Source organism: Kogia breviceps, chromosome 14 (assembly GCF_026419965.1).
Source record: "Kogia breviceps isolate mKogBre1 chromosome 14, mKogBre1 haplotype 1, whole genome shotgun sequence".
NCBI lineage: Eukaryota > Metazoa > Chordata > Mammalia > Artiodactyla > Physeteridae > Kogia > Kogia breviceps.
This window is the reverse complement of record NC_081323.1, coordinates 68,037,082-68,063,558: the sequence shown is the minus strand read 5'-3', so window position 1 is coordinate 68,063,558 and position 26,477 is coordinate 68,037,082. Positions and strand designations below refer to the sequence as shown.

The following is a 26,477-nucleotide window of genomic DNA, read 5'->3' as shown; positions in this document are numbered from 1 at the left end:
GGAGATGCAAGAATTGGGCTCATAAAATCTTCCGAGAATATCTATCTCCCTGAACTCCTTTCAGGGTGTGTTGAAGGTCAGTGGCTGCAGTGGCTAGTAACTTAATCCTTGTAGAGGCAGATGGCAACTGCCAATTTTTTGTTGGCATTTCCAAAATACGATTTAGCAGCTAGCCACTCTCCATTTCCTAAATCGGCCTTACTTTCTGCCTCTCTTACTGACCCTCTTTCCCGTGCCTATTGTTTCATATGTAAAATAAGATTTTCAAAAGTGCCTATCACAAGGTCGGTTGCGAGGAACAACTGAGATTATTCTTGCAGTGCCTTGTACAGAAGCCCCGTCATTAGCCCTGAGTAGGTGGAGAAGGTTAGAAGGAGTAGCAGTGGAAAATTCATGGCATAAAACTGGGGTGTCATGATGTCAGCTCTGAATCTGACATTTCATTGACTCCTCTCAAGTCCTTTCACTTTTCCTGGCCTCAGTTTCTTCATCTATAAAATGAGGACATAATTAAAATCCCTTCCAGCTTTATAATCCAATTATGCCTCCTTTGCTATGTTCTTTCATTCCCTCAGAATCTGAAAAAATCCTTCTAAAGTCGACTGAATTCAGTTTCCTGAGGTAATACCCAACCAAGCCTGTTGTGAGAATAACACACAAAGCAGTTGCAGTCACGGAACCTGGAACATGGTTATGTGCTCTATAAATGTTAACTGTACTCTCTAACACTATTATTTTGCCCCCACGAGAAGGTAAGCCCCATGAGAGCAGGAATCCTGTCAGTCCTGTTCACTTGCTGTTGTAAGCGTCCTGCCCCTTCAAAGTTTCCTTGACGGCAAAATGGAGTCATTAAGATCGTTTTCAGTCCTACGACCTTAAGACTGCTGTCACATCCCTCGCCTTGCCTGTAGAGTTTGAAAGCCCCGGTGGAAGTCCGGACCACAGAATAACGCAAAACTTTGGAACGTACTTTGGAACGCCAGCCGGGAGCTCGGACCAGCCTCCGTTGCCTTGGCAGCTGCTACGCCCCGAGCTCTGGAGATCCTCGGGCCTGATTGGCTGGACCTCAGGCTCCTTCTACGGAAGTAGCCGCGGCCGCCATTGTGCGGCGCTGGTCCACTCAAAGGGTGGCAGCTGCGGCCCGCGCTTTGGGCTGTCGTCGTAGCTTCTTGGTCTCCTGTCTGCGGAGCCCGGCGGGACCGGGACTCCCGTCCGTGCCGGTGCGGGCGCTGGCATGTGGCTATGGGAGGAACAGGGGGGCCTCATGGGTCCCTTCTCCTTCCTGATGATGATGCTGCTGCTGGTGACGCGCAGTCCCTTCAATGCCTGCCTCTTCACCGGCAGCCTCTACCTCCTGCTGCGCCTCATCAGCTTTGAGCCGGTGCCCTCCCGCAGGGCTATGCAGGTGCTCAAGCCCCGGGACCGCGTCTCCGTCATAGCCCACCGCGGCGGCAGCCACGACGCGCCCGAGAACACGCTGGCGGCCATTCGGCAGGTGAGTCCTCCACTCCTCCCGCCCCTGCGCTCTTCCTGGGAGCTTGGACTTCTGCCTGTCCTTCCGAAGGTTCCCCAGCCTTTTCATGATAGCATTACTACTTCCCCATTTGGACACAAGGAATACATTCAAGTGTCCCTCGATCCCTCTGAATTACGGAAAATCTCCAGACTTCAAGTATTTATAGAACACTGCAAATACTTAACGTATTTGCTATGTGCCAGGTACTGAGGATGGTCATGAACATGACAGAAAGGGTACCTGCTTTCACAGAGCTTGCATTGGAGTAGGGCAGACAGGTCTTTTTTTTTTTTTTTTTTTAATAAATTTATTTATTTATTTTTGGCTGCATTGGGTCTTCGTGCTGCACGCAGGCTTCCTCTAGTTGTGGCGAGTGGGGGCTACTCTTCATTGCGGCGCGCGGGCTTCTCATTGTGGTGGCTTCTCTTGTTGCGGAGCATGGGCTCTAGTCGCGTGGGCTTCAGTAGTTGAGGTGCACAGGCTCAGTAGTTGTGGCTCACGGGCTTAGTTGCTCTGCAACATGTGGGATCTTCCCTGACCAGGCCTCGAACCCGTGTCCCCTGCATTGGCAGGCGGATTCTCAACCACTGCACCACCAGGGAAGCCCCGGGGAGACAGGTCTTAAACAAACACATACATAAGGTACTTTAAGAAAGCAATTGAGTGCAATGAAGAAATAGGGTTACCGAATAAGGAATGACAGGAGGGTCATTTTAGACAGAAATCCTGTCCGAAGAAGTGACCTTTGAACTGAGACCAGGATTATAAGGAGCCCTCCATGGATCTGGGGGAAAAGTGCTCCAGGGAAAGGGAACAGCAAGTGCAAAGGTCCTGAGGTGGGAATGATGTTGGAATCCTCATGTAACAGAATAGACAGTATATGGCCTGACTTCAAGGGAAAAAACAAAGGCTGGTGTGTGAATGAAGTAGGAAATGTGGCCAGGTTAAGTAGAGCCTTGGTCAGTGGTTAGCTAACATATTCTAAATGGATCACCTTCACAGCGGCTGTCTTTACTTGTCCTCCAAATTATCCAAATCATCTCCTTATCACCTTTCCCCATGGTCAGACAACACTAGCAGCGGGACTCCTGATAATTTCTGCCTCCCCTTTTCACAAGGCTCTCTTGGCAGTCTCCAGACTTCATCATAATAACAGCTTGCACAGTAAGAGAGCTTTGCCGTTGTCTAGGCACTTTGGCATATGTGGCAATATAGCTGATCCTCTCATTTCTCTGAAACATTATTTTAACATTAAGTGGGTAGGAAAACTGGCTTAAACACACACAGCTCCTTTTCAAATTCAGCCTTCCGATTCCAAGTCCCAGTGCTCTTTGTCATAGATTAGAATATGTTCCAGGAAGTAAAATTTGGACTGTCCTTTCTTTGTCCAGCTAGGGACAGACAGTATTGTGTAATGAACAAGTTACTTAAGCGCTCTGTGTCCCAGTCAGAGTCATGGGTAGGATGTGGCAAGCAAAGCACCCTAGGGTACCGCTCCTCACTCTAGTCCCAGCTCTGGCCTTAAGTTTACTCATCTGTAAACTGGGAATAATGTTAATATCCACCTAATCGGTTGTGATTCGATGAAATAGGCTACCTCACATTAAATGAGAAAGTATGTATGTGAAATACACATATACATATAGTGTGTCATATCCTGTTGTGTTGCAAGGGAATTATAGCTAAACTCCATTCATGTCTTGTATGTTTAGGTTGAACATGTGTTTAATATATGTAATTATGATAAATAACATTGCGCCAAGCTGATTCCTGGTTTTAAGAGGAAATGAGATGTAATTTAGCGTGTTCAAATACAAGGTCATTACCAATGAACGTTTTAGCCATGACAGAATTTAGCTGCAGAAGACAAGGTCACGTCCTCCCTCTTGACTTCAAAAGAAATATGTAGTTTACTTCCTTCAAAGTTTGGTTTTTGTCCTGTTCTTCACTTTGCTTGTTTGCAGCTCATAATTTATATTCTTAAACATTCTATTATGTAAAAAGTCAGGGAAGACATTCTGACAGTGGTAGAATTTCTGGTAGATTATAGAATAGAGAAGGAAAAACTTGAGAGAGGTGAAATGAATGCATTTCAAAAACAGAGTAACGATTATAAACAGTGACAGAAGCATCAGTCCACTCCACAGAGGGGCCAGAGTGCAGCTTTAAAAGTATAATTCAGAGGCTTCCCTGGTGGCTCAATGGTTGAGAATCTGCCTGCCAATGCAGGGGACACGGGTTCAAGCCCTGGTCAGGGAAGATCCCACATGCCACGGAGCAACTGGGCCCGCTCGCCACAACTACTGAGCCTGTGCGTCTGGAGTCTGTGCTCTGCAACAAGAGAAGCCGCGATGAAGAGTGGCCCCTGCTTGCCGCAACTGGAGAAAGCCCTTGCCCAGAAACGAAGACCCAACACAGCCAAAAATAAATAAATAAAATTTTTTTGAAGTATAATTCAGATTATATCATGCCCATATTTAAAACCCTCCAGTGGTTTTTCTATTGCAATTAGGTAAAATCAAAACACCTTTCCATTTTGGACCTTTCTCAAAGCCCCAACTCTCTGTTTAAACCACCTTGGGTGTTCGTTAATGATGCTTTTGGCTTCATGTAATAGAGAATCAACGTTAAAATATTTCAAACAATAAGGGGACTATCTCACATAGCAAGAGGTGTGTGTGGGAGAGGTGACTTCCAGGATGGTTTATTCAGCTGTCCAATTTGTGATTGTGGAGGACACCGTTTCTACTGATCTATCTGCTCTGCCACCTGCAGCATATTTAGTAGCCCTCATTGTAATTGCCAGGTGGCCATTGCAGCCCCAGGACTCACATTCTTACATATCAGCATCCAGCCTCAAGAAAAAGCTCTACTCTTCCATAAGTCTTTCCCAGAAGTCAGTCAGTCTCTCTCACTCCCTCTGACAGACGCACACGGAGGGGTTGGGGATAGTCTACTTACAGCAGAGGAGAAAGCTGAACACTGGGGAAAGAACAGCTCTCTACCAGCAGGGAAGAAGAAAGGGAATAGATCTGGGTAGGCAATCAATACCTTGTGGCTCCTTCCTACCTTGTGGCCTTTGTATATGTTTGCCATTTCTTCTACTTAGAAAACTCTTCCCCTGGATCTTTGTATTGTTGACTCCCTTTTATCACTAAGGTCTCAACTCAAATGTCACATTCTTAAAGAGGCCTTCCCTAATTGCCTTGTCTAGTGACCCCCACTTGCCTTAACTTTCACATTACCCTCTATTTTCTTTTTCAAACATTTATCATTATCATAATACATGTAACATGTGTATAGTCTGTTTCTCCCCACTAAAGTGTAAGATCCCTGTTCCTTTTCTTTCTTGCTCACCACTCTCTCCTCACTGCTTAGAACAGTGCCTGATACATAGTAGACACTCGATAGATATTTGTTGGAATAATTGTGATGTACAAATAGGCATTAAGCCCATCAGAAAAGATACTCAACATTATCAGCCATCAGAAAAATGCAATTCAAAACTGCAGTGAAATACCACTTCATACCCACTAGGACAGCTATAATCAAAAAGACAGACAGAAGTATTGGCAAGATTATGCAGCAATTGGAACCTTCATACACTGATGGTGGGAAACTAGTCTGATGGTTCCTCAAAAGGTTAAATATAGGACTTCCCTGGTGGCTCAGTGGTTAAGAATCCACCTGCCAATGCAGGAGACACAGGTTCGAGCCGTGGTCTGGGAACATCGCAGAGCAACTAAGCCCATGCGCCACAACTACTGAGCCTGTGCTCTAGAGCCCGTGAGCCACAACTACTGAAGCCCACCCGTCTAGAGCCTGTGCTCCACAACAAGAGAAGCCACCACAATGAGAAGCCTGTGCGCCGCAACTAGAGAAAGCCCACGTGCAGCAGTGAGGACCCAACACAGCCAGAAATTAATTAATTAATTAATTTTTTAGAAAAAGGTTAAATATAGAATTACCACCTGAAGCAGCAATTTCACTCCTAGGTATATACTCAAAAGAACTGAAAACATGCATCATGCAAAAACTTGAACAGGAATGTTCATAGCATTATTCATAATAGCCAAAAAGTGGAAACAACAGAAATGTCCATCAGCTGATGAAAGGATAAATAAAATGTGATATAGCCACACAATGGAATATTATTTAGCAAGAAAAATGAAGTCCCCATACATGTTATAACATGAATGAACCTTGAAAACAGTATGCTAAGTAAAAGAAGCTAGTCCCAGAAGACTGCATATTATATAATTCTATTAAATAAAATGTCTCGAATAGGCAAAGCCATAGAGAAAGAAGCAGATTAGTAGTTGCCAGGGACTGGGAGGGTTGGAGAGAGAAGTGGGGACTGACTGCTAATGGGTATGGGGTTTCTTTTTGGGGTGATGAAGATGTTCAGAAAGCAGTTGTAGTGATGGTTGCACAACTGCAAATATGCTGAAAACCATTGAATTGTTTACTTTAAATGGATGAATTTTATGGTATGTGAATAGTATGTCAAAAGCCATATAAGTATAATGACTTTATTAAAGCAGACATTTTCTAAATCAACTTTGTCAAAGTATAATTTACATACAATAAAAGATACATTTTCAGTATACAGTTTGATGAGTTTTGATAAATATTTACACATGGGTAGCCACCACCTCAGTCCATTTCCATCACCCTAGAATGTTCCTTTGTGTTCTCTTTGGAGTCAACCCCTACTCCTGCCTCTGCCCCAAGGCAATCATTGATCTGATTTCTATAACTATACTACACTATACTATTCTATTACTAAACTATTAGTTTAGTTTCAAACTAACATCTTAAGTAAAATTTTAATAAATTACAGTATTTATGTAGACTAGTTTATGTGAAGTGTGTATGTTTAGAAGAAAAATACTATCATAAGAAACTTCTTGAAATAAGAGTATGAAGTATATACTAATATGTGAATCAGATTCAGGGGTTTATCCTTTTGCCTCTACATGAAAGTATTGGGGGCTTCCCTGGTGGTGCAGTGCTTGAGAGTCCGTCTGTCGATGCAGGGGACACGGGTTCGTGCCCCGGTCCGGGAAGATCCCACATGCCAAGGAGCAGCTGGGCCGGTGAGCCATGGCCGCTGAGCCTGTGCGTCCGGAGCCTGTGCTCCGCAACGGGAGAGGCCACAACGGTGAGAGAGGCCCGCGTACCGCAAAAAAAAAAATATTGGGAAAGGAAGTTGAATGCAGTTATTAGAAGATCTGGTCTAAGAAGCTCTAGTATGGTGATTCTTGTATAGAACTTTTGTTTTTGGCCTTAATAAACTACACAGAAAAGACAAATAAATGAACTCATTACCTTTAGTATTCTTGCTAAAATACAGTGTCTCACCATTGTTATTTTTTGTTTTGTAGCCAAGTAAAAATGGCCCTAATGGTTAAAAGTATAATTGAACCGAATTACTAGTATCAAGGAATAAGGTTAACATTTGTATTACAGTGAGAGAGATGCACTGTGAATACTGGAAATGTGCTCTTGTTTTATGTTATAAAATATATAACCCATGTTGATTTACCAGTGCATTATTAAACTTAGAAAAGATATACCTTTTAATCTTATAAAAAGATGTACCTTTTTTTTTTTTTTTTTTTTTAAAGATGTACCTTTTAATCAGTGTAAATGTAAGCATTACATCTTATGTAATGACTTCTTCACTGAGGCATAAGTGTTTTTCTAGTCATAATAGCCTATACTGAGTGCCACCTCTGAGACAGACAGCAAGCTTGGTGATTTACATACATTATTTCTAAATCCTCACAACTCTTACGATCATTAAAGAAGTATCATCATAAAAATGATGAAACGGAGGCTAGAGTAATATTTGTAATTAGATGACACAGCCAGTTAGTGATGGAATTGGAATTTTTAGAGGGGGAAATCTTGGTCATATATATGAAAATCAAACTTTGAAGCCTAGAAGAAAATAGTTGTTTATAAGTGGGGGTAAGAAAGGATTTAAATAAGATAGACAAATCTCCACCTATAAAGGACATAATTAATAAATTTGACTATTTTATAGTTAAAACATGTTAAAAAAACACAATAACAATGGCTAATGTTTATTGAATGCTTACTATGCACTAGTACAGTGCTGTATGTTGTTTATGGGTACTTACTTGTGTAGTAAATATATAAAGACCTGTAAGGGAATGATACAGAAATTATGCACGTCCACTTGGCAGTTGCCTCTGGAGAAGAAAGGGGGAGGATTTTAGCTGTATCTGTAGTGTGATAGTAAAGTCATGTGGTTAAGAGTGTAGCCTCTGCCACGTCCTAGTTTGTGTAACCCAGAGCAAGTTTCTTAATCTCTCTCAGTTTCCTCATCTGAAAATGAGCATGTTAATAGTACCTCCTGAAGGGTTGTGAGGATCAAATGAGTTAATACATTTAAAGAAATTAGAATAGTGCCTGACAAATATAAAAGGCTCAATAAATAATATGGCTATTATTGTTTTAGGGCTAAAAGAGATTGAAGCAAATATGGCAAAATGTTAACATCCGTTAAGTCTTTTTTTTTGCTGTATACTACTATGTATGTTTGCAATGTATGTTCGCATAATTTTTAAAAAATTTAACTTTAAGGTCTCGATCATAATGAGTGTTTCACGTCTTCATTGTGACAAAGAAGCCAAGGAAGCAAATGTTGGATAGTGTGTCTCAGAGGAGCATGGCCCCTCAAACTTTATGTTCATGTTCTCTTTTTATATAAATTCTTGTGTGCCTTATTGGGCTTACCAACTTGTTGGCCAACAGCCAGTGCTGCTCACATAAACAAAATCTAGTGTCCTCTAGAAGCAGTCTTGGGGTTTCTGCTCTAGAGGATGGAATTAAACCAGCAAAAACCTGACTCATCCTGTTTATGCCAAGGTAGTGCAATATCCAACTAATCAACAAACACAGGGGAATCAACAGAGATACTGCACCAAAGAGATTGTAGGTAAACAGTGAAATGTGACTAAATATTTATAATTGTAAGCCATTAATGGTCTGTATAGTTAAAGCAACCAGAGAAAACAAATTCCAGAAGTCTCCCCATCTGCCACTCTATGAGTGAGAAAAGTGGGGAAATTGAAGTTTTTAAGGAATCCATAAGTGGACACTGAAGTAAGGCTAACGTCCATGAAAAAGAGAAATAGGTTGGGTTGCTCTTTGGTATAGGAAGGGAATAGAATCAGTAAGAGAAACTGTCTACTTAGCCAGCCCTGTTGGTCATCTTTAGTGTTTAGATTGCAAAATGTCATCTGTGGCCACTTGACATTAATATCGTTGGTGTTTTTGTTAAGGCAGCTAAGAATGGAGCAACGGGCGTGGAGTTGGACATTGAGTTTACTTCTGATGGGATTCCTGTCTTAATGCATGATAGCACAGTAGATAGGACAACTGATGGCACCGGTCGATTGTGTGATTTGACATTTGAACAAATTAGGAAGCTTAATCCTGCAGCAAATCACAGATTAAGGTAAGTGGTGTATTGTCACCTAAACATATCTTTCAACTTGTGTTGGAGATCACAGAAAGACACTGGCACCTTCTAATTACATCTTCTGCTCCAGAAGAGTTGTTTTGTTGTGTTTTGTTTTCAGCTATATACATGTTTCCCAAGTAATGGGCAGGTGCCAGGAACAACAGAAATATGGCATGAATGTTTTTCATCTTTTCCCACTGAGGCCAAATTTGGCTTCAGAATTATTCTCAAGATAATACTCTAATGTGACAATTACTTTGTACTGTCATATAAATTTATATATGTATATGTGGTGGGTGTGTGGGTGTGTGTGTATGTATATCAGAGCTTATTGTATAAGATGTTCCAGAAGAAAAGGGTTCTATGATCAAATAAGATCAAACACTATACTTTAGATGTTCCCCTTGGGGATAAACAGTTCACGTCAATCAATTCTTGCCTTTAACTTATTGTTTCTAAAATGTATATGACCACAGAACCCATGCCCTTCCCACCATTAACAACTATAAACACCTTGGAATTCGTATCTGGGTAATATACTTTGGAACGTGGTTATTTAAATCCCTCTCCTCTTGTCTCTGTAATGCCGAAAAATGTGTTCTTACTGTAATTCATGTCGTATCAATTCTCTGGTCAATTTATTTGACCCAGTGATTAAACTGTAGTCCTCCCTAAAAGACGATTCAGACTTTATTTTCCTAGGAACGGAAAGAAATTAAAAGTCAGCCAAAGGAAGTCATACTTTAGAAAGAATATTGATAACACTTGAAAGTTCTGAGTCCAAGCTGCTGGAATTGCTCTCTGCTGTTACAGATATTTCATTGCTCACCTGTAGGCAAGGGGAAGGCTGGTTTTAGTATTACAGTGACATTGTAGCTAATGAGATGTCAAATTCAAAGTCAACACTTAATGCAAAAAATGCTTAGGGTCAGCATCACCCTTAAAATACTTTAAGAAGGCATGGTGGGCTTCCCTGGTGGCGCAGTGGTTGAGAGTCCGCTTGCTGATGCAGGGGACACGGGTTCATGCCCCGGTCCGGGAAGATCCCACATACCGCGGAGCGGCTGGGCCCGTGAGCCATGGCTGCTGAGCCTGCGCGTCCGGAGCCTGTGCTCCACAACAGGAGAGACCACAGCAGTGAGAGACCCGCGTATGGCCAAAAAAAAAAAAAAAAAAAAAAGGCATGGTATTGGAGCCAATATACCATCTTAATGTCTTTAACCCAAGCAGTCTTTGTTCCATAGTTGAAAGGTTGCATTTTCTTTCCTTAAATACCAAACCGTTGGCTTGTGTTTAGAGACCATGCTGTTGGAAAAGAAGGAAAACTTTCTGTCCGTGGAGTAAAATGCTCATCCTGAGAGGGGAGCATGGCAACTAAGACTAGCCAGAGGAACAGCACGTTCACATCTCTGATTCCCAGGGAATAGTCACTGAATAGAGTGGCTGGCTGGCAGAATTTGCTGTACTATTTATCTTTATCTTTTTTAAAACCAAGATCTTACAGTTGAATTAATACCATTGAATTAGCATAAGTTAAATCATGTACAGTGAAATTTTGTTATTTGATAAAAGCTGATTTCTTATGTGTCAGGCACTTAACTTTCCTTTTCTTTTTCAGAGACTTATGTATTAGAAAATTATTTATTTTAACCAGTCTCACTTAAATGCACAACCATACAATTAACAGATTTATATATAGCTAGGAATTTCTCCTGCATAAGGTTCCATTAGGGAAAGTACAATCTTAAGTCTCCGAGTTCTCCAAAGATGGCATATACTCTGCCCTTTAGTGAGTAGTTACTAATTATATTATAAATCCAGTGACTGCCTAAAACATAGATTTTTGTTGTTGCTGTTCTGTGGCCAAGAATATCTTTAATTTGGTTTAAAAACATATTATCCTTGGACTTTGGTATGGTTGGAGAAAGGAAGTTGGGGAAAACACTCTTTTCCTTTGGTTGGGAGACATTTTTCAAATGTCTGTTTCACTAAACTTTTATCTTTTCCTTGTTCCTACAATGTACTATTCCTTTTCCCTCTCTTATAGGAATGATTTCCCTGATGAAAAGATTCCTACCCTGAGAGAAGCTGTTGCAGAGTGCCTAAACCATAACCTCACAATCTTCTTTGATGTCAAAGGCCATGCAAATATGGTACAGTTCATACCATAGACTGCACTTTGGAAAAGACAGCTTTATTTAAGTGCTAGTTTGTTCCAAAATTAACTATATATTTTATTTTTTATGTTCTTAAATTATTTTTACAAATTATATTTGCTTAATGGAAGTTTAGAGTGCAAAAATCCACATCTTCAAGGAAACATTACATTATGGAACCTTTTAACCTTTGATGGAACCATTTAACAATTCCCAATATTCGACAACTGGCACAAAATAGAAGAGTCAGGTTTCTTTTATTTGCATAAAACATTTACAAAAGATATAAAATAAACAGTAAAGAGGCAGTTCTCTTTTTTTTTTTGCGATATGCGGGCCTCTCACTGCTGTGGTCTCTACTGTTGCGGAGCACAGGCTCCAGACGCACAGGTTCAGCAGCCGTGGCTCACGGGCCCAGCCGCTCCGCGGCATGTGGGATCTTCCCGGACCGGGGCACAAACCCGTGTCCCCTGCATCGGCAGGCGGACTCTCAACCACTGCGCCACCAAGGAAGCCCAAGAGGCACTTCTTGAACAGACCACTTAAGTAACCTCATAAAAAGGGCTCCAGGAGTTGGACACAAGACCAGTTACATCTGGCTGATAAGAGTCTTAGACAACTCTGGACTGAATTTAAAGAAAACTCCTATATTTAAAGCTTCTGATAGCTAAGAGGATATTTGTCTTCTACAAGGATTTATCCCTTTTGTATGATTTCTATCCCTTACGTATAGTTTTGTTATCTATGACTTGAGTAGTTATACTTTTACTTATTATAATTTCTTAAAATATGTATTACATTCTTAAATAAAATTTTGCTTAAATTTTGGAACATATACTTCTACTCAAAAAAACACATTATTGCAGTGGAAATCAATGGTAAACTATGGTTCAGATTACATTTGTTCTCATAACCAGCTTTTCAAGTACAAATACATTTTTCAAGTACAAATGTAGTTGTACAACTTGGGTATTTTCCCCCAGCAATAATTATAATCAGTAATGGCCATCTACTGATGGAGAGTTCTGATGATACCAACTTTTTTTTTAATTAGCCCGGTATATTGTTGAAACCAGTTGTTAAAACCTGAAATATGAGCCTCTAACTTAAGTACAATAAACTCCCATTTTTGAAAAAAGAGGAGAATGGTGCTCTGGCTAATTTATTATTCTGGTAAACTGATAGTTCTGTATGTCTAGGTTTTCCAGTCGGTCTGCATCAGAATCACCAGGAATACATATTAAAAATACAGATTCCTAGGCCATTCCATCCAGAGATTAAATCTTAAAAATGGCCAGGGTCATGGGGTCAAGGAACAAGATTTTTAAGGAGCACCTCGGGTTTTATTGATGATAACAGCCCATGTTTGGGAACCCTGATAGGCCCTACATTTCACCCATGGTGTACTGACCTTCATGTTTATTTTCTTAGAATAAAGAGGGGTGAGGAAGGAGAAGAAAATTTTTTTTTCCAGCTATTTGAGCTTTCTGGTTGGGTGCTCACAGATGGTTTGGGCAGCATTGGGCAGAACATAGTGATCTAATTCACCAAAATGGGAGCATAGGGACTTCCCTGGTGGCACAGTGGTTAGGAATCCACCTGTCAATGCAGGGGACACGGGTTTGAGCTGTAGTCTAAGAAGATCCCACATGCCATGGAACAACTAAGCCCACGCGCCACAACTACTGAGCCTGCTCTCTAGAGCCCGTGAGTCACAACTACCGAGTCTGCAAACCACAACTGCTGAAGCCCACATGGCTAGAGCCCATGCTCTGCAACAAAGAGAAGCCACCGCAACGAGAAGCCCGTGCCGCAACTAGAGAAAGCCCACGCACCAACGAAAACCCAACGCAGCCCAAAAAATTAATTAATTAATTAATTAATTTTAAAAATGGGAGTATAAAGGAGCAAGTGTTGGCATTAAATTGGAGACGGTAGAGTACAGGAGCCAAGATCACGGGCTTTGGAGACTGTGATTAAACTCTCACCTACTACAGTGTAACCTTAACCTTGATAAACTTCTGTTTCCTTATGGGCAAAATGGGAACAATGTAAGAAATGACCACATAGGGTTGTTGTGAGAATGAGATAAAGAATGTAGATGAAGCATCACACATGGTGCATGTTAGTTCACAGCAAGAAAACGACTCCAGCTCTATAGCTCACGCTCTGTCATATTAGTGAAGGGAAGCTTGACCTGAATAATTTCTATGTTCTTTTTTATTTTGGGGAATGCATTTAGTTGCTTATATTTGGTTATAGGTTATGTGTGACTTTCCAAAAATTAGGGGTATTTCAAGGATTATGATGTAGCAACATTACACTCCACCTAACGTCTGGTCATCTCTGTTAGCTGCTACTGTTGCTCAGTGGCCAAATCTGTTAATTCACTAGAGGTTACAAAATATCAGTATTTTAATTCTATCATTTCTTCTTCATTTGGTAGCTGGTCTACTGCAAAAAGAAACTTCTGCTCTTCTTGGGAAGAGTTGGGAGACTCTTCCCAGTTTCTCCCTTGTCCCATTGCTTCTCCCTCCGTGTTCATGATGGATGACATTTCCTCTTAGGCGCCTAGACTGAGAAAATCTACCCTTTCTAGTTTGCAGACTGGTTGACTCCCACTTCAGCTAGGAAAGGGAGAGGGAGATAGAGCTATGGGTATAAAAGGACCTATCCTAGTGGCTAAACTAGAGTATAAGCAAAAGATTTTCAAATTTTGCTTCCAACCCCCACTGGCCTGTAGTCTGCCATACTTTTCCAAAGTATGACAAAAGGAGATGAGCCCCTCAACAAAATAGTAAAGCAGCAGCACCCCAGCTTCTTCCTTATCTGCTGATGTGAGTTTAAAATGCATCCTAGTGGATAATGCAACCTACCAATACTCCTCTACACATCCCCATATATTAGTAAACTTCTGATTTACTTAATAGAGTTGTACTTATATATAGTAGTTACTGGTTGGGAGTACATTTTAATAGATTTTAAATACATGAATCTCTTTTACAGGCTACTGATGCTCTAAAGAAAGTATATATGGAGTTTCCTCAACTATACAATAATAGTATTGTCTGCTCTTTCTTGCCAGAAGTTATCTATAAGGTAAAATTCTGGATTTTTGTTATATATAATATTATGTTAGTTGGTGGTAATAATAGCAGTGGGCTAAATAAGCATAAGATAGATGCCTGTTAAACTGAACTGAATCAATTAAGAAACTTCTCTTTTTTTTGAATTTTATTATTATTTTTTATACAGCTGGTTCTTATTAGTTATCTATTTTATACATATTAGTGTATAGATGTCAATCCCAGTCTCCCAATTCATCCCACCACCACCACCACCACCACCCCACCCCACCCCCTTTCCTCCCTTGGTGTCCATACGTTTGTTCTCTACATCTGTGAAGAGACTCCTCTTTTAAATTAACAAAATTTCAGGAAGAGGAAAGTACTTGTACGCTGTTTTAAAATACCATGATTCCTTTTTAGCTCCTTCTTTCATATTGTTTATAGGCTCATTCAGATTACTTTGGTAACATTCTCAGAACAGAATGAATTATATATTTCTATGTCTCAGTAAGTAACAGCAGAATATACCTTTTTAAAAAATAAGTCTTATAGAGAATTTAAAATATGCATAATTTGAAATATGCAGATACATAGATACTACAGCAAGCCCTCCTTTAACCATAATCCAGCTTGTTTCATTCATAACCCCATTTATCCCCAGAGTTTGTTTGTTTGTTTTAGTAGATCTTTATTGGAGTATAATTGCTTCACAATACTATGTTAGTTTCTGTTGCACAACAGAGTGAATCAGCCATATGCATACACATGTCCCCATATCCCCTCCCTCTTGAGCCTCCCTCCCATCCTCTAGGTCATCTCAAAACACCAAGGCAATCTCCCTGTGCTATGCTGCTGCTTCCCACCAGCCAACTATTTTACATTTGGTAGTATGTATATGTCAATGCTACTCTCACTTCACCCCAGCTTTGCCCTTCCACCCCATGTCCTCAAGTCCATTCTCTATGTCTACCTCTTTATCCCTGCCCTGCAACTAGTTTCATCAGTACCTTTTTTTTTTAATTCCATGTATGTGCGTTGGCATACAGTATTTGTTTTTCTCTTTCTGATTTATTCACTCTGTATGACAGACTCTAGCTCCAACCACCTCACTACAAATAACTCAATTTCGTTTCTTTTTTATGGCTGAGTAATATGCCATTGTATATATGTGCCACATCTTCTTTATCCATTCATCTGTCAATGGACATTTAGGTTGGTTCCATGTCCTAGCTATTGTAAACAGTGCTGCAGTGAACATTGTGGTACATGTCTCTTTTTGAATTATGGTTTTCTCAGGGTATATGCCCAGTAGTTGGATTGCTGGATCATATGGTAGTTCTATTTTTAGTTTTTTAAGGAACCTCCAGACTGTTTTCCATGGTGGTTGTATCAATTTACATTCCCACTAACCGTGCAGGAGGGTTCCCTTTTCACCACACCCTTTCCAGCATTTATTGTTTCTAGATTTTTTGATAATGGCCATTCTGATCAGCATGAGGTGATATGTCATGGTAGTTCTGATTTGCATTTCTCTAATAATTAGTTATGTTGAGCATCTTTTCATGTGCCTCTTGGCCATCTGTATGTCTTCCTTGGTGAAGTGTCTATTTAGATCTTCTGCCCATTTTTTAACTGGATTGTTTGTTTTTTTGATATTGAGCTCCATGAACTGTTTGTATATTTTGGAGATTAATCCTTTGTCTGTTGTTTCATTTGCAAATATTTCCTCCCATTCTGAGGGTTGTCTTTTGTCTTGTTTATGGTTTCCTTTGCTGTGCAAAAGCTTTTAAGTTTAATTAAGTCCCATTTGTTTATTTTGGTTTTTACTTGTGTTACTCTAGGAGGTGGATCAAAAAAGATCTTGCTGTGGTTTATGTCAAAGAGTGTTTTTCCTATGTTTTCCTCTATGAGTTTTATAGTGTCTGGTCTTACATTTAAGTCTTTAATCCATTTGGAGTTTATTTTTGTGTATAGCGTTAGGGAGTGTTCTAATTTCATTCTTTTACATGTAGCTGTCCAGTTTTCCCAGCACCACATATTGAAGAGGCTGTCTTTTCTCCATTGTATATTCTTGCCTCCTTTGTCATAAATTAGGTGCCCATGTGTGCGTGGGTTTATCTCTGGGCATTCTATCTTGTACCATTGATCTATATTTCTGTTTCTGAGCCAGTCCATACTGTCTTGATTATTGTAGCTTTGTGGTATAATTTGAAGTTGGGGAACCTGATTCCTCCAACTCCGTTTTTCTTTCTCAAGATTGCTCTGGCTATTCGGCTATTCCTTTGGCTGTCTTTGTATTTCCATACGAATTATAAAATTTTTTGTTCTAATTCATGAAGAATGCCATTGGTAGTTTGATGGGGATTGCATTGAATCTGTAGATTGCTATGGACAGTATAGTCATTTTCACAATATTGATTCTTCCAATCCAAGAACATGGTATATTTTTCCATCTGATTATGTCATCTTTGATTTCTTTCATTAGTGTTTTATAGTTTTCTGAGTACAAGTCTTTTGCCTCCTTAGGCAGGTTTATTCCTAGGTATTTTATTCTTTTTGTTGCAATGGTAAATGGAAGTGTTTACTTAATTTCTCTTTCTGATTTTTCGTTGTTGGTGTATAGAAATGCCAGAGATTCTGTGCATTAATTTTGTATCCTGCAACCTTACAAAATTCATTGATTAGTTCTAGTAGTTTATTGGTGGCATCTTTAGGATTTTCTATGTACAGTATCATGTCATCGGCACACAGTGACAGTTTTACTACTTCTTTTCCAATTTGTATTCCTTTTATTTTTTTCTTCTCTGATTTCTTTTTCTTCTCCTCTGTATATTTCCTATAAATTGGTAGTGAGAGCTGAAGGCTTGATCAGATTAGGTTCAATTATTCTTGGCAAGATAATTTCTTAGGCAAGGGTCTTCTTCCATCAGGGGGCGTATAATGTCGGGTTGTCTCGTCATGTTGTCAGCAGCTGTTACTGATGCCAGTGGCCGGCTCTGGCAATTTACTAAGGGTTTTATTTTTCTTTTAATATTTATTTATCTACTTATTTCTTTGGCTGCGCTGGGTCTTAGTTGCAGCACACGGGATCTTTAGTTGCAGCATGTGGGATTGAGTTCCCTGACCAGGGATCGAACCTGGGCCCCCTGCATTGGGAATGCGGAGTCTTAGCCACTGGACCACCAGGGAAATCCCTACTAGGGGTTTTAAAGTGTCAATATTTTAAGTCTATCATTTCTTCTTCATGTATTACCTAGATGAAATACGTCTATAAAGAGGATCTCTCATCTACTATTTAGCTACCCAATAGGCAAATAAATGCTTAACCCTGTCCTTTATTTACCAGTTTCCAAAATAATGAGTTGGTTCTTCAACAGTGACCAACACAGCATGTATTTAAAATTTTGCAGTAAGGGTGGAGCCTATAAACTGTCATTGAGATGAATAGTGTCCTGGGGCTTCTAGACATTTGGATCAGTGTTTCCCAAACTTCCTTGACCAGAGGACTTTAAAATGTGTGATACCTTTGCCAGAGGACCACAGAGCACAGACTAAGAGAATTCCACCCATATCCCCCATTTGTCTGTTGCTCTGTCCTCGTCCCTGCCCCCATTTCTCTCCCTTCTCACCCCATTTCCCCACGCCCCACAACTTTCTTTCAGCCATTTTCTCTAAAAAGGATCAAAAGCTAACCAGCCCATCTGGAAATGATCATGGTTCCATCTTCATTGTGTTCTAATTATCTCTGGCCATAATTTAAATCAATATCCAATTGAAAGTCACTCTTTGTGACATTATTAAAATTTGACCCTGAGGTTATAATGTTCTCATTTTAAAGATAGTATTGCAGTTCTTTTAGGATTGTGGAGGAAGTGTTCTCATTTATACTATATATTAAATACTTTACATTCAACACATTATTTTCTCAAAGGGTTTATGATGGAGTATTTGTTTAGTAGACATGGGGGGCAGCATACCTCCTTGTACAGACTGAGTACATTGGCTAAATCTAACGAACAAATGAGAAGTATTGGCCTTAAGATATGATAATTGCTTTATTTTCCAAAATTCCTTTCAGATGAGACAAGCAGATCAGAATGTAATAACAGCTTTAATTCACAGACCTTGGAGCCTTAGCCATACAGGAGATGGGAAACCACGCTTTGGTACTTTCTGGAAACAGTCCATATTTGTGGCATTGGACATTTTGCTCGATTGGAGTATGCATAATATCTTGTGGTACTTGTGTGGAATTTCAGCTTTCCTCATACAAAAGGATTTTGTATCTCCGTAAGTTGGAAGATTTTTTTTATCTTCTCCTGATACATTTCCTGAATGTCCTTCTTGACAAGGGAGGATTAACAGTGGACACCTGAATTGGTTCCCACCCACGAAGCCCACCATGCCTTTATTAAGTTGAAATGCCACTAGCTTAGGTGGGAAGAGTTTAGGCATATTGCATTGTTTCCAAAACAAGTTGATCAAATATTGGGTTTTAGTACATTTTAAAGAAAAAATAAACGTGCCGAACCATGACGACAGAGACAGAAAGATTCTATTTCCTTGTGATTGGCTCCCTTTAAAAACCAACATAGGATCCAGGGCAGAACCACAATGAAGATGTCTTGTGGGCACCTACCTCTTCTATCCCAACTTTCCTCCTGCTCCCCTATATATTACAGGCTCTACTCCATTGCTTCCAGGAAACTTTGCATTCCCTAACCTGCTAGCAATCTCTGAATCTTTATTTTGGCAGTTAGAGCTGTGTATTTCAGGTGGTTACAGTTGTAAGTTTCATATTATTTCAGTCATGTGTGCATTCAGTTCAATAAATATTTGTTGTATGCCTGCAGTATTGCAGGGTACTGTATTGAGAAGCTGAAGATGCTGTGGTAAAGAAAGAAAAGCCACAGAGTCTGCCCTCATGGAGTTTATGATCAAGTGGGAGAGATAGATGCTAATCAAATAAAGATCCAATAAACATAAAATTAGAGCTAAGATAAATGCTGTGTAAGAGAGAACAGTGCACATATGCTGTTTAATTTGTCCTAGTCAAGGGAGTCAGGGAAAATATCCCCAAGGAAGTAACAGCTGAGCTAAGATCTGAAGGGTGCGTAGGAAATGAGGGGATTGGGGGTGGAAGTCCAAGTCAGAGGGGAAGACACGTGCAAAAGTGCTGTGGCAGGAAGGAGCCTGGTTCTTTCAAGGAACTGCAGGAAAAATCAGTATGCACACAGAGTACACAGAAAAGAAAGTGGGGGAGTGTGGTGTAAGATGAGGCCAAAGAGACAGGTGGGACTAGGCTAGGTACAGCCTCCGGTAGGGGTTCGGGGTGGGGGGTTCTTCAGCAAGTGGCCGAAGCGTTGAAAGCCACAGCAGCGTGGAGGAGGTGCTTATGCTGGGTTTGGAACACCCTCTGGCTGCAGTGCGGAGGCCAGTTAAGAGGCTCCTTCTGGGGGCTGTTAGCACTCAGCGACCACCATATTTAGTGACCATTGTAGATTCCTGAGACAATTGGCATTATTCTAACAAGGTTGGTTTTTCCTCTTTCTCCAGGGTCTACTTGAAGAGGTGGTCAGCTAGAGGCATTCAGGTCGTTGCTTGGACTGTTAATACTTTTGAAGAAAAAAGTTACTATGAATCCCATCTCGGTTCCAGCTATATCACCGACAGCATGTTGGAAGACTGCACACCTCAGTTCTAGACTTTTCCCCCAGGGAGAAAACACGGGTACAGAAACTGCCTGCTGGCCTCATGGAGGAAAATCAATACACCCAAGCCCCTGGGGGATCAGGAGGCTCACACAAGCTGTAGTCGGTAACTGGGGATTTACCTGAATCAGAGCAAAACCCAGTGTTGCCGCCATGCTCCATGGAATGCCTGAGTTCAAAACCGATGCTCTTGAAAGTCTGGGTCTGCAAAAAGGCACAATACTCCTGCCCCGACCTAGCTGAGGCACACACTGAAACCCAGTGAAGATAAGCACAGATTGAATTGTGCAATTTGGGGGTGCAGATGCAAATGCATGGGAAATGCATGATCACTCAGAGTTGACGTTTTAAAACTTGACACACTTACATAATTTTACTTCTTTAAAATATTTGTATCCAGCTATGTTATCAATGTACTGTAGACATCAAACTTGTGACCATACTAATAAAATCATTAAAAGGAGCACTAAGGGAAAACCATGTACCAAGCATCATATTCTAAGACATAAAGAATTTAAGGGAGCTGCTGCTTCCAATCCAGTGGCCGGGGCCCCTGGTGAGACATCGGTGTGAAGCAAAGAAAATGTTAAGGAGGTCTTGATAATCAGTCTGAGGGATTGTTTTTGGTATCTAGAAATAAGAGCTACAAACCACTAGGGGGCAGAGTTGTACCCTTTCAAGCTGCTCTACAGCAGATAATCACAGACAGAACTGAAAGAAACTTCGGGGAACATCTAGGCTTAGCCTCATTTTACAAATGAGAAAACTAAAATCTGTGCAAGGGAAGGGTCTTCCCAGAAATGACAGCTGTGACACAGAGCCTGATCTCATGATAAAATTTCTGTGTACTATTTACCAGGAACTTCAGTGGTTTAACATGCATTATTTTAATTAACCCTCACAAAAACCTTACAGAGACATTCATCTCTTTTTACTGGTAAGGAAACCGAGGTACTGCAAGGTTAAAGTCACTTACCCAAGCTCTCAAATTCCTTGGTGTAACTGGTGTTCAAGTCCAGGTCAGTCGGTCCAGAGAACCACTCTCCTTGTCTGCCTTTATAACGTAGCGCCCTGGATTCCCAGCTTTGCTCCTTCCCATGTGAGCTTCCCGGGGTCTTATTGTGAACTTGAGTGGCATCATTTAAAATGAAGTTGAGTCTTCAGAAAATTGCAAAGCTCGCTCTCCTCTAGCTGCCCCACACCCCCACCATTCAGCCCTATCTGGCCTTGATCACAGGCCCACAGCTTCCCTCCTGAATCCTCATGGGTCACCCAGTTCGGCACCAGCCCACACAGCTGGATGGTGGTGAGAAGCCGACTGATTTTTGCTATAGTTGGTGTTGACAGGAGGACAATAAATGAGGCTTGGGATGTTTACAAATGAATTTTCTTGAATTTTAAAATTAACAGCAGAACAGAGATTCAGTGAATGGAGTAGATATCTAAACTGCATGACTTCCATGCCACGTTATGACTAGAGTGACAAGAGGAACAGAAAGGGACCAAAGAAAACATCTGTGGACTGAATTCCCCCTTTGGCTTACCTGCAGAGGCTATACAGCAACTGACAGGGAAGAAATTCTCTTGGGGGCAGCACGGAGTTCACAACATCCCTTCTGTGGTGTGAAGACCTTTTGAGAGCCGGAAGTTCTCTGTCTCTTGACCTTTGTCCCAAATCCATATTGCACTTGACTCAGCCAGGGCCAATTAAGGATTGAGATCCTATGCTAAGGTGGTCCTGGGCCTTGAAGAATGGAGAATTCAGATGAAGAAAGAAGGTGTTAATTACTTGGAAGGTTTAGTAAAGGGGTTAAAAATAGGATCTTTTTTTTTTTTTTTTTTTTTTTTTTTGCTGCATTGGGTCTTCTTTGCTGCGTGTGGGCTTTCTCTAGTGGTGGTGAGCTGGGGCTACTTGGCTACTCTTCGTTGCGGTGCGCAGGCTTCTCATGTGGTGGCTTCTCTTGTGGAGCATGGATTTCAGTAGTTGCAGCACACAGGCTCAGTAGTTGTGGCACACAGGCTTAGCTGTTCTGTGGCACGTGGGATCTTCCCAGACCAGGGCTTGAACCCATGTCCCCTGCATTGGCAGGAGGATTCTTAACCACTGCGCCACTAGGGAAGTCCCAACAACAGGATTTGACATCAGAAAAACTTAAATCTGAATTCCTAATCTCCAGCTATATGACCTTGGGCAAGTCATATAGCTAGTGTCTTGAATTCATCTCTAAAATAGGGGCAGTATTAGTACCACAGCAGGGGTAGTTGTGATTAAAGGAAAGAGTGTGTAAAATGCTTGTTAATAACTAAGATTTATGGGCTGCCTACCATGTACTGGACACTGTTTCAAATGCTTTCTATGTGTTTACTCTGCTACAACACCATGAGGTCAAGGTACCATTATAATCCCATTTTACAGTGAAGAAAACCAAAGCCCAAGGAAGTTAAGTAACTTACCTAAAGTCACAGGACAGTAATAGGATAAGGATTCAGGCCCAGATTATATAATTCCACAGCCCACACTCTAAACCCACGCTTATCATCCTTTCTGGCCCTCAGCAAGGGCTCAGTCATGAGAAACATTCCCAGCACTCCTTGCAGCGCCTGTCACAGTAGACAATAAAAGTTGGAAGAATGAGTTGTGGGATAGCCAATTGGAAAGTCCCTTGAGGAACCTGGATATAGACCTAGAGTGAGGTAAAGGTTTGGGAGTGTCATGATTCAGTAGCATCCACAAATGAGCCATCCAAAGATAGCGTTCTTTCCAAGAAAGTCAATAGGGATAAAAATCACATCCTCTGCTGTTCATTGGGCTGGCCCTGTGTTCTCAGAATGGTGGAGACAGATAACCTGGAAGGGCTACCTGAAAAGGCTTGAGAAACCCACTGCTTACTTCATTAAACGACACTCATTTTCTTATTTGGAGATGAGCGTGCAATCTTGTCCTGACAAGAATTTCACTAAGACATGAATACTCTTTATTAGACAAGAATTTCTAAATGACACCATTTCCTGAAGTGGGAATAATGCTTCAACAGGACAGTCAACCACAGCTTTGAGGACAAGGCAGGGTGGAAGTTAATGAAGTGTTCCAGACATCCACTCAAACTTTAGCATGGAGTGACGGTTACTGTAGGGCAAAGTTACTTGATTTCTTTGATCAGAAATACTGAAGATTAATGACCTGTGTGTTCTTTTATCAAACTTTAAATTATGCTCAAAATCTGACAGCAGGACACCAAGTGTTAAGAAGAGGATGAATATCAGCTGGGCAGAGGGTTCTCAAAGAATGTTGTCCTTTGAGGCTGAAAGGGGTTCCTGGGCCCAATTCTAGTGTGTTCTGTGTGTGGAGGCTTCCTCACATCAACAACAAGCAATTCTCAGTCGCAGGCAGGGTCCTTCAGAATCCAGCTCAGTTCTGACACTATCTACCCAGAGATAGAATCCAATTCCAAGGGTAAAGGGCTCAGTCCCAGACAACCACCCTCCAGATGCCAGCTGCAAGCACAGGTTGTCACCCGCAATTGTGACTGACTGGCTATAAATCAGATATTCCCACAATCCCCTCCTCAGGTTTGATTAATTCGGTAGAACAGCTCACAGAACTCAGAAAACCCCATTCACTCACTAGATCACCGATTTATTATGGAAGGCTATTAAAAGGATACAAATCCACAGTCAGATGAAGACATACATTGGGCGAGGTCCTACGCAAAGGGGCTTCTGTCCTCCCGGAGCGTGGGGCCAGGCATGGGGGCACACAGAAGCGTCAGAAGTGTTCTGTTTCCCCCACGTGGAAGCTCTCCAAAAAGAAGGGCAAAAAGCTGTCCTTTGGGGTTTTTAAGATGACTTCATTACATAGTTAAGTTTGACTAAATCACTGGCCAATGGCGACTGATTCAACCTCAAGCCCCTACCCCTCCCCAGAAATCAAGGGGTTAGGAGTGCAAGTTCCAACCCTCTAATCACGTGGTTGGCTCCATTGACATCCAGGCCCCCAACTTGAGGTGCTTTCCAAAAGTCACCTTTCTCAGAGCAAAAAGACACTTTTATCACTCAACGCTTAGGAAATTCCAAGGATTTGGGGAGCTTTGAGCCAGGAACTGTAGATGAAGCCCAAATATATATGAGACCTATATTTCGGTCACTTGAAAGACCAAATATGTATTTCTTATAAATCACAATAGCGTGGAGACAGTTATTCAACATCAGCATAAGGGGGAACTTGCTAGAAATGCAAATTCTTAGAACCCATTCCAGAGATAATGAATCTGAAACTCTGGGTCAGGCTCAAGACCCGTGTTTTAACAAGCCCTCTAGTTGGTTCTGATCTTTGCTCAAGTCTCAATTCTGCCAATCACTAGCTATGAGACCGCAGACAAACCACTTAACCCGTGTGTGCCTAAGTTTCCATCTGTCAAATAGAGATCATAATACTTGCACCAATTGTCTTATAGCAATAATGTTATGAGATTCCAATGAGGGAAAAAAGTGAATGTGTTTTGAAAAATGTATTATAAATTATGATAATACTGTTGTTATGAAGATAAAACAAATTTTGGAGGAGCCCAGAACCATATTACTCAGGGTGTGGTCCTCTCAGGCCTCATCCCTGAACTCACAAATTAGAATATTAGAATCTGCTTTTTTTTTTTTTTGCCGCAAAGCACGGCATGTGGGATCTTAGTTCCTCCACCAGGGATAGTACCCAGGACCCCAGCAGTGAGAGCGCTGAGTCCTAACCACTGTACTGCCAGGGAATTCCCTAGAATCTGCTTTATGACAAGATCCCCAGGTGATGGAAGTGGGGGAAAGCATTGTGTGGATCAGAACACCACACAAGTGTAAGGCATTACACTTTATCAGGCAGGTGCCGTCATGAGCAAAGTAGAGGGCCCTCTGCTCCACACCTGAGCTCCTCCCAATGGTCTATCTCACCGTTGATCAGACACATAAATGCTATGAAAAAGTTCCCACTGTGAGAATTTAGGGAGGTACCATTAAACGCTACCTTACTGGGCTTCCCTGGTGGCGCAGTGGGTGGGAATCTGCCTGCCAATGCAGGGGACACGGCTTCGATCCCTGGCCCGGGAAGATTCCCACATGCAGCGGACCAACTAAGCCCGTGCGCCACAACTACTGAGCCTGCGCTCTAGAGCCCGTGCTCTGCAACAAGAGAGGCCATGACAATGAGAAGCCCGCGCACAAAGACCCAACACAGCCCAAAACAAAAACAAATAAATAAAATATATTTTTTAAGTGCTACCTTGGGCTTCTCTGGTGGCGCAGCGGTTGAGAGTCCGCCTGCCGATGCGGGGGACATGGGTTCGTGCCCTGGTCCGGGAGGATCCCACATGCCGCGGAGCGGCTGGGCCCGTGAGCCGTGGCCGCTGAGCCTGCGCGTCCGGAGCCTGTGCTCCGCAACAGTAAGAGGCCCCACGTACCGCAAAAAAAAAAAAAAGTTTTACCTTACTGAGAGACAATTCCTATTAATGAGCTTAATTCTTACCACCTGTCCTCAATTCAAAGGTTATAAAAACATGTCACATGATGTTTTTATAATCCTTTTATAATTGAACTTCACATAAAATCATCTCATTGCCCTATAAAAAATGAATTGGGCCCTTCACTGCGGCCACTTAAAGGATCAGATCCTGCAGAAATTCAAGAGAGGCTATCCTTTTTTAATACTTAAAACGTCAGGGATTATCCAGCTTTCAGGTGACTCTTGGAAAGCACCTTACTTTTATCATTTTGAGCTAATTAAGACAAGCTTTGGAAGAGGAGGATGGACAATGTCCCCAGAAATTTTTGATGCAATATTCTTAGCTCACTCTTTGCATGTTCAGTAAGTGCCTCAGGTGACTTTTATGGTCAAGCAAGTTCAGAAAGCACTACTCTAGATTCTAGCTCAGTTGTTCTCAGCCCTGGCTTCCCACTGAAACCATCTGAGAGCTTTAAGGGAAAACTATGGATTCCTGATTTAGTTGGTCTAGAGTGGGCGGGGCCTGGGTCTGGCTGTTGGAACAGCTCCCTGTGTGATCCTGGGTGCAGCGAGCAATGAGAGCCCTGCTGCCTGATGAGGTCCTATTGGGACTGGGGGTGAGTTTCCCCTATCATGGGCTGAACTGTGTTGACCCAAAATTCATATGGTGAAGTCCTGACCTCCAGTACCTCAGAATGTAACCATATTTGGAGATAAGTCCTTTAAAGATGTGAGTTAGTTAAAATGAAGCCGTTAGGTTGGGTCCTAATCCAATCTGTCTTGTGTCCCTATGGACACAAGGAAATTTGGACACAAAGGTACACCCGGATGTGCGTGCCGAGGAAAGACCATGTGAGGACACAGCAAGAAGGTGGCCATCTACAGGCCAAGGAGAGAGGCCTCAGAATGAAACCAAAACTGTGGACACCTTGATCTTAGATTTCCCACCTCTGGAACTGTGAAAAAATGAATTTGTGTTGTTTAAGCCTCCAGTCTGTGCTATGGGTTATGGCAGCTCTAGCAAACTAATATATCCCCTATATCTC

The 26,477-nt window shown here is 41.5% G+C and overlaps 1 protein-coding gene across 3 annotated transcripts; it reads left to right on the top strand.

Annotated features, from left to right (window-relative positions):
- Window positions 1–1,053: 1,053 nt before the first annotated feature.
- On the top strand, window positions 1,054–20,431 carry GDE1 (glycerophosphodiester phosphodiesterase 1). 3 transcript variants are annotated; one of them, XM_059037033.2, is made up of 6 exons: window positions 1,054–1,495; window positions 8,833–9,008; window positions 11,062–11,167; window positions 14,177–14,269; window positions 18,317–18,528; window positions 19,795–20,431. In XM_059037033.2, the coding sequence occupies exons 1-6, from the start codon at window positions 1,235–1,237 to the stop codon at window positions 19,940–19,942; spliced, it is 996 nt and encodes a 331-aa protein (XP_058893016.1). In that variant the 5' UTR covers window positions 1,054–1,234; the 3' UTR covers window positions 19,943–20,431. The 3 variants fall into 3 exon arrangements, with proteins under 3 accessions (XP_058893016.1, XP_066868313.1, XP_066868312.1); XM_067012212.1 differs by having other exon boundaries at window positions 1,080–1,495; window positions 8,837–9,008; XM_067012211.1 differs by lacking the exon at window positions 1,054–1,495 and adding an exon at window positions 6,503–6,680 and having other exon boundaries at window positions 8,837–9,008.
- Window positions 20,432–26,477: the final 6,046 nt, after the last annotated feature.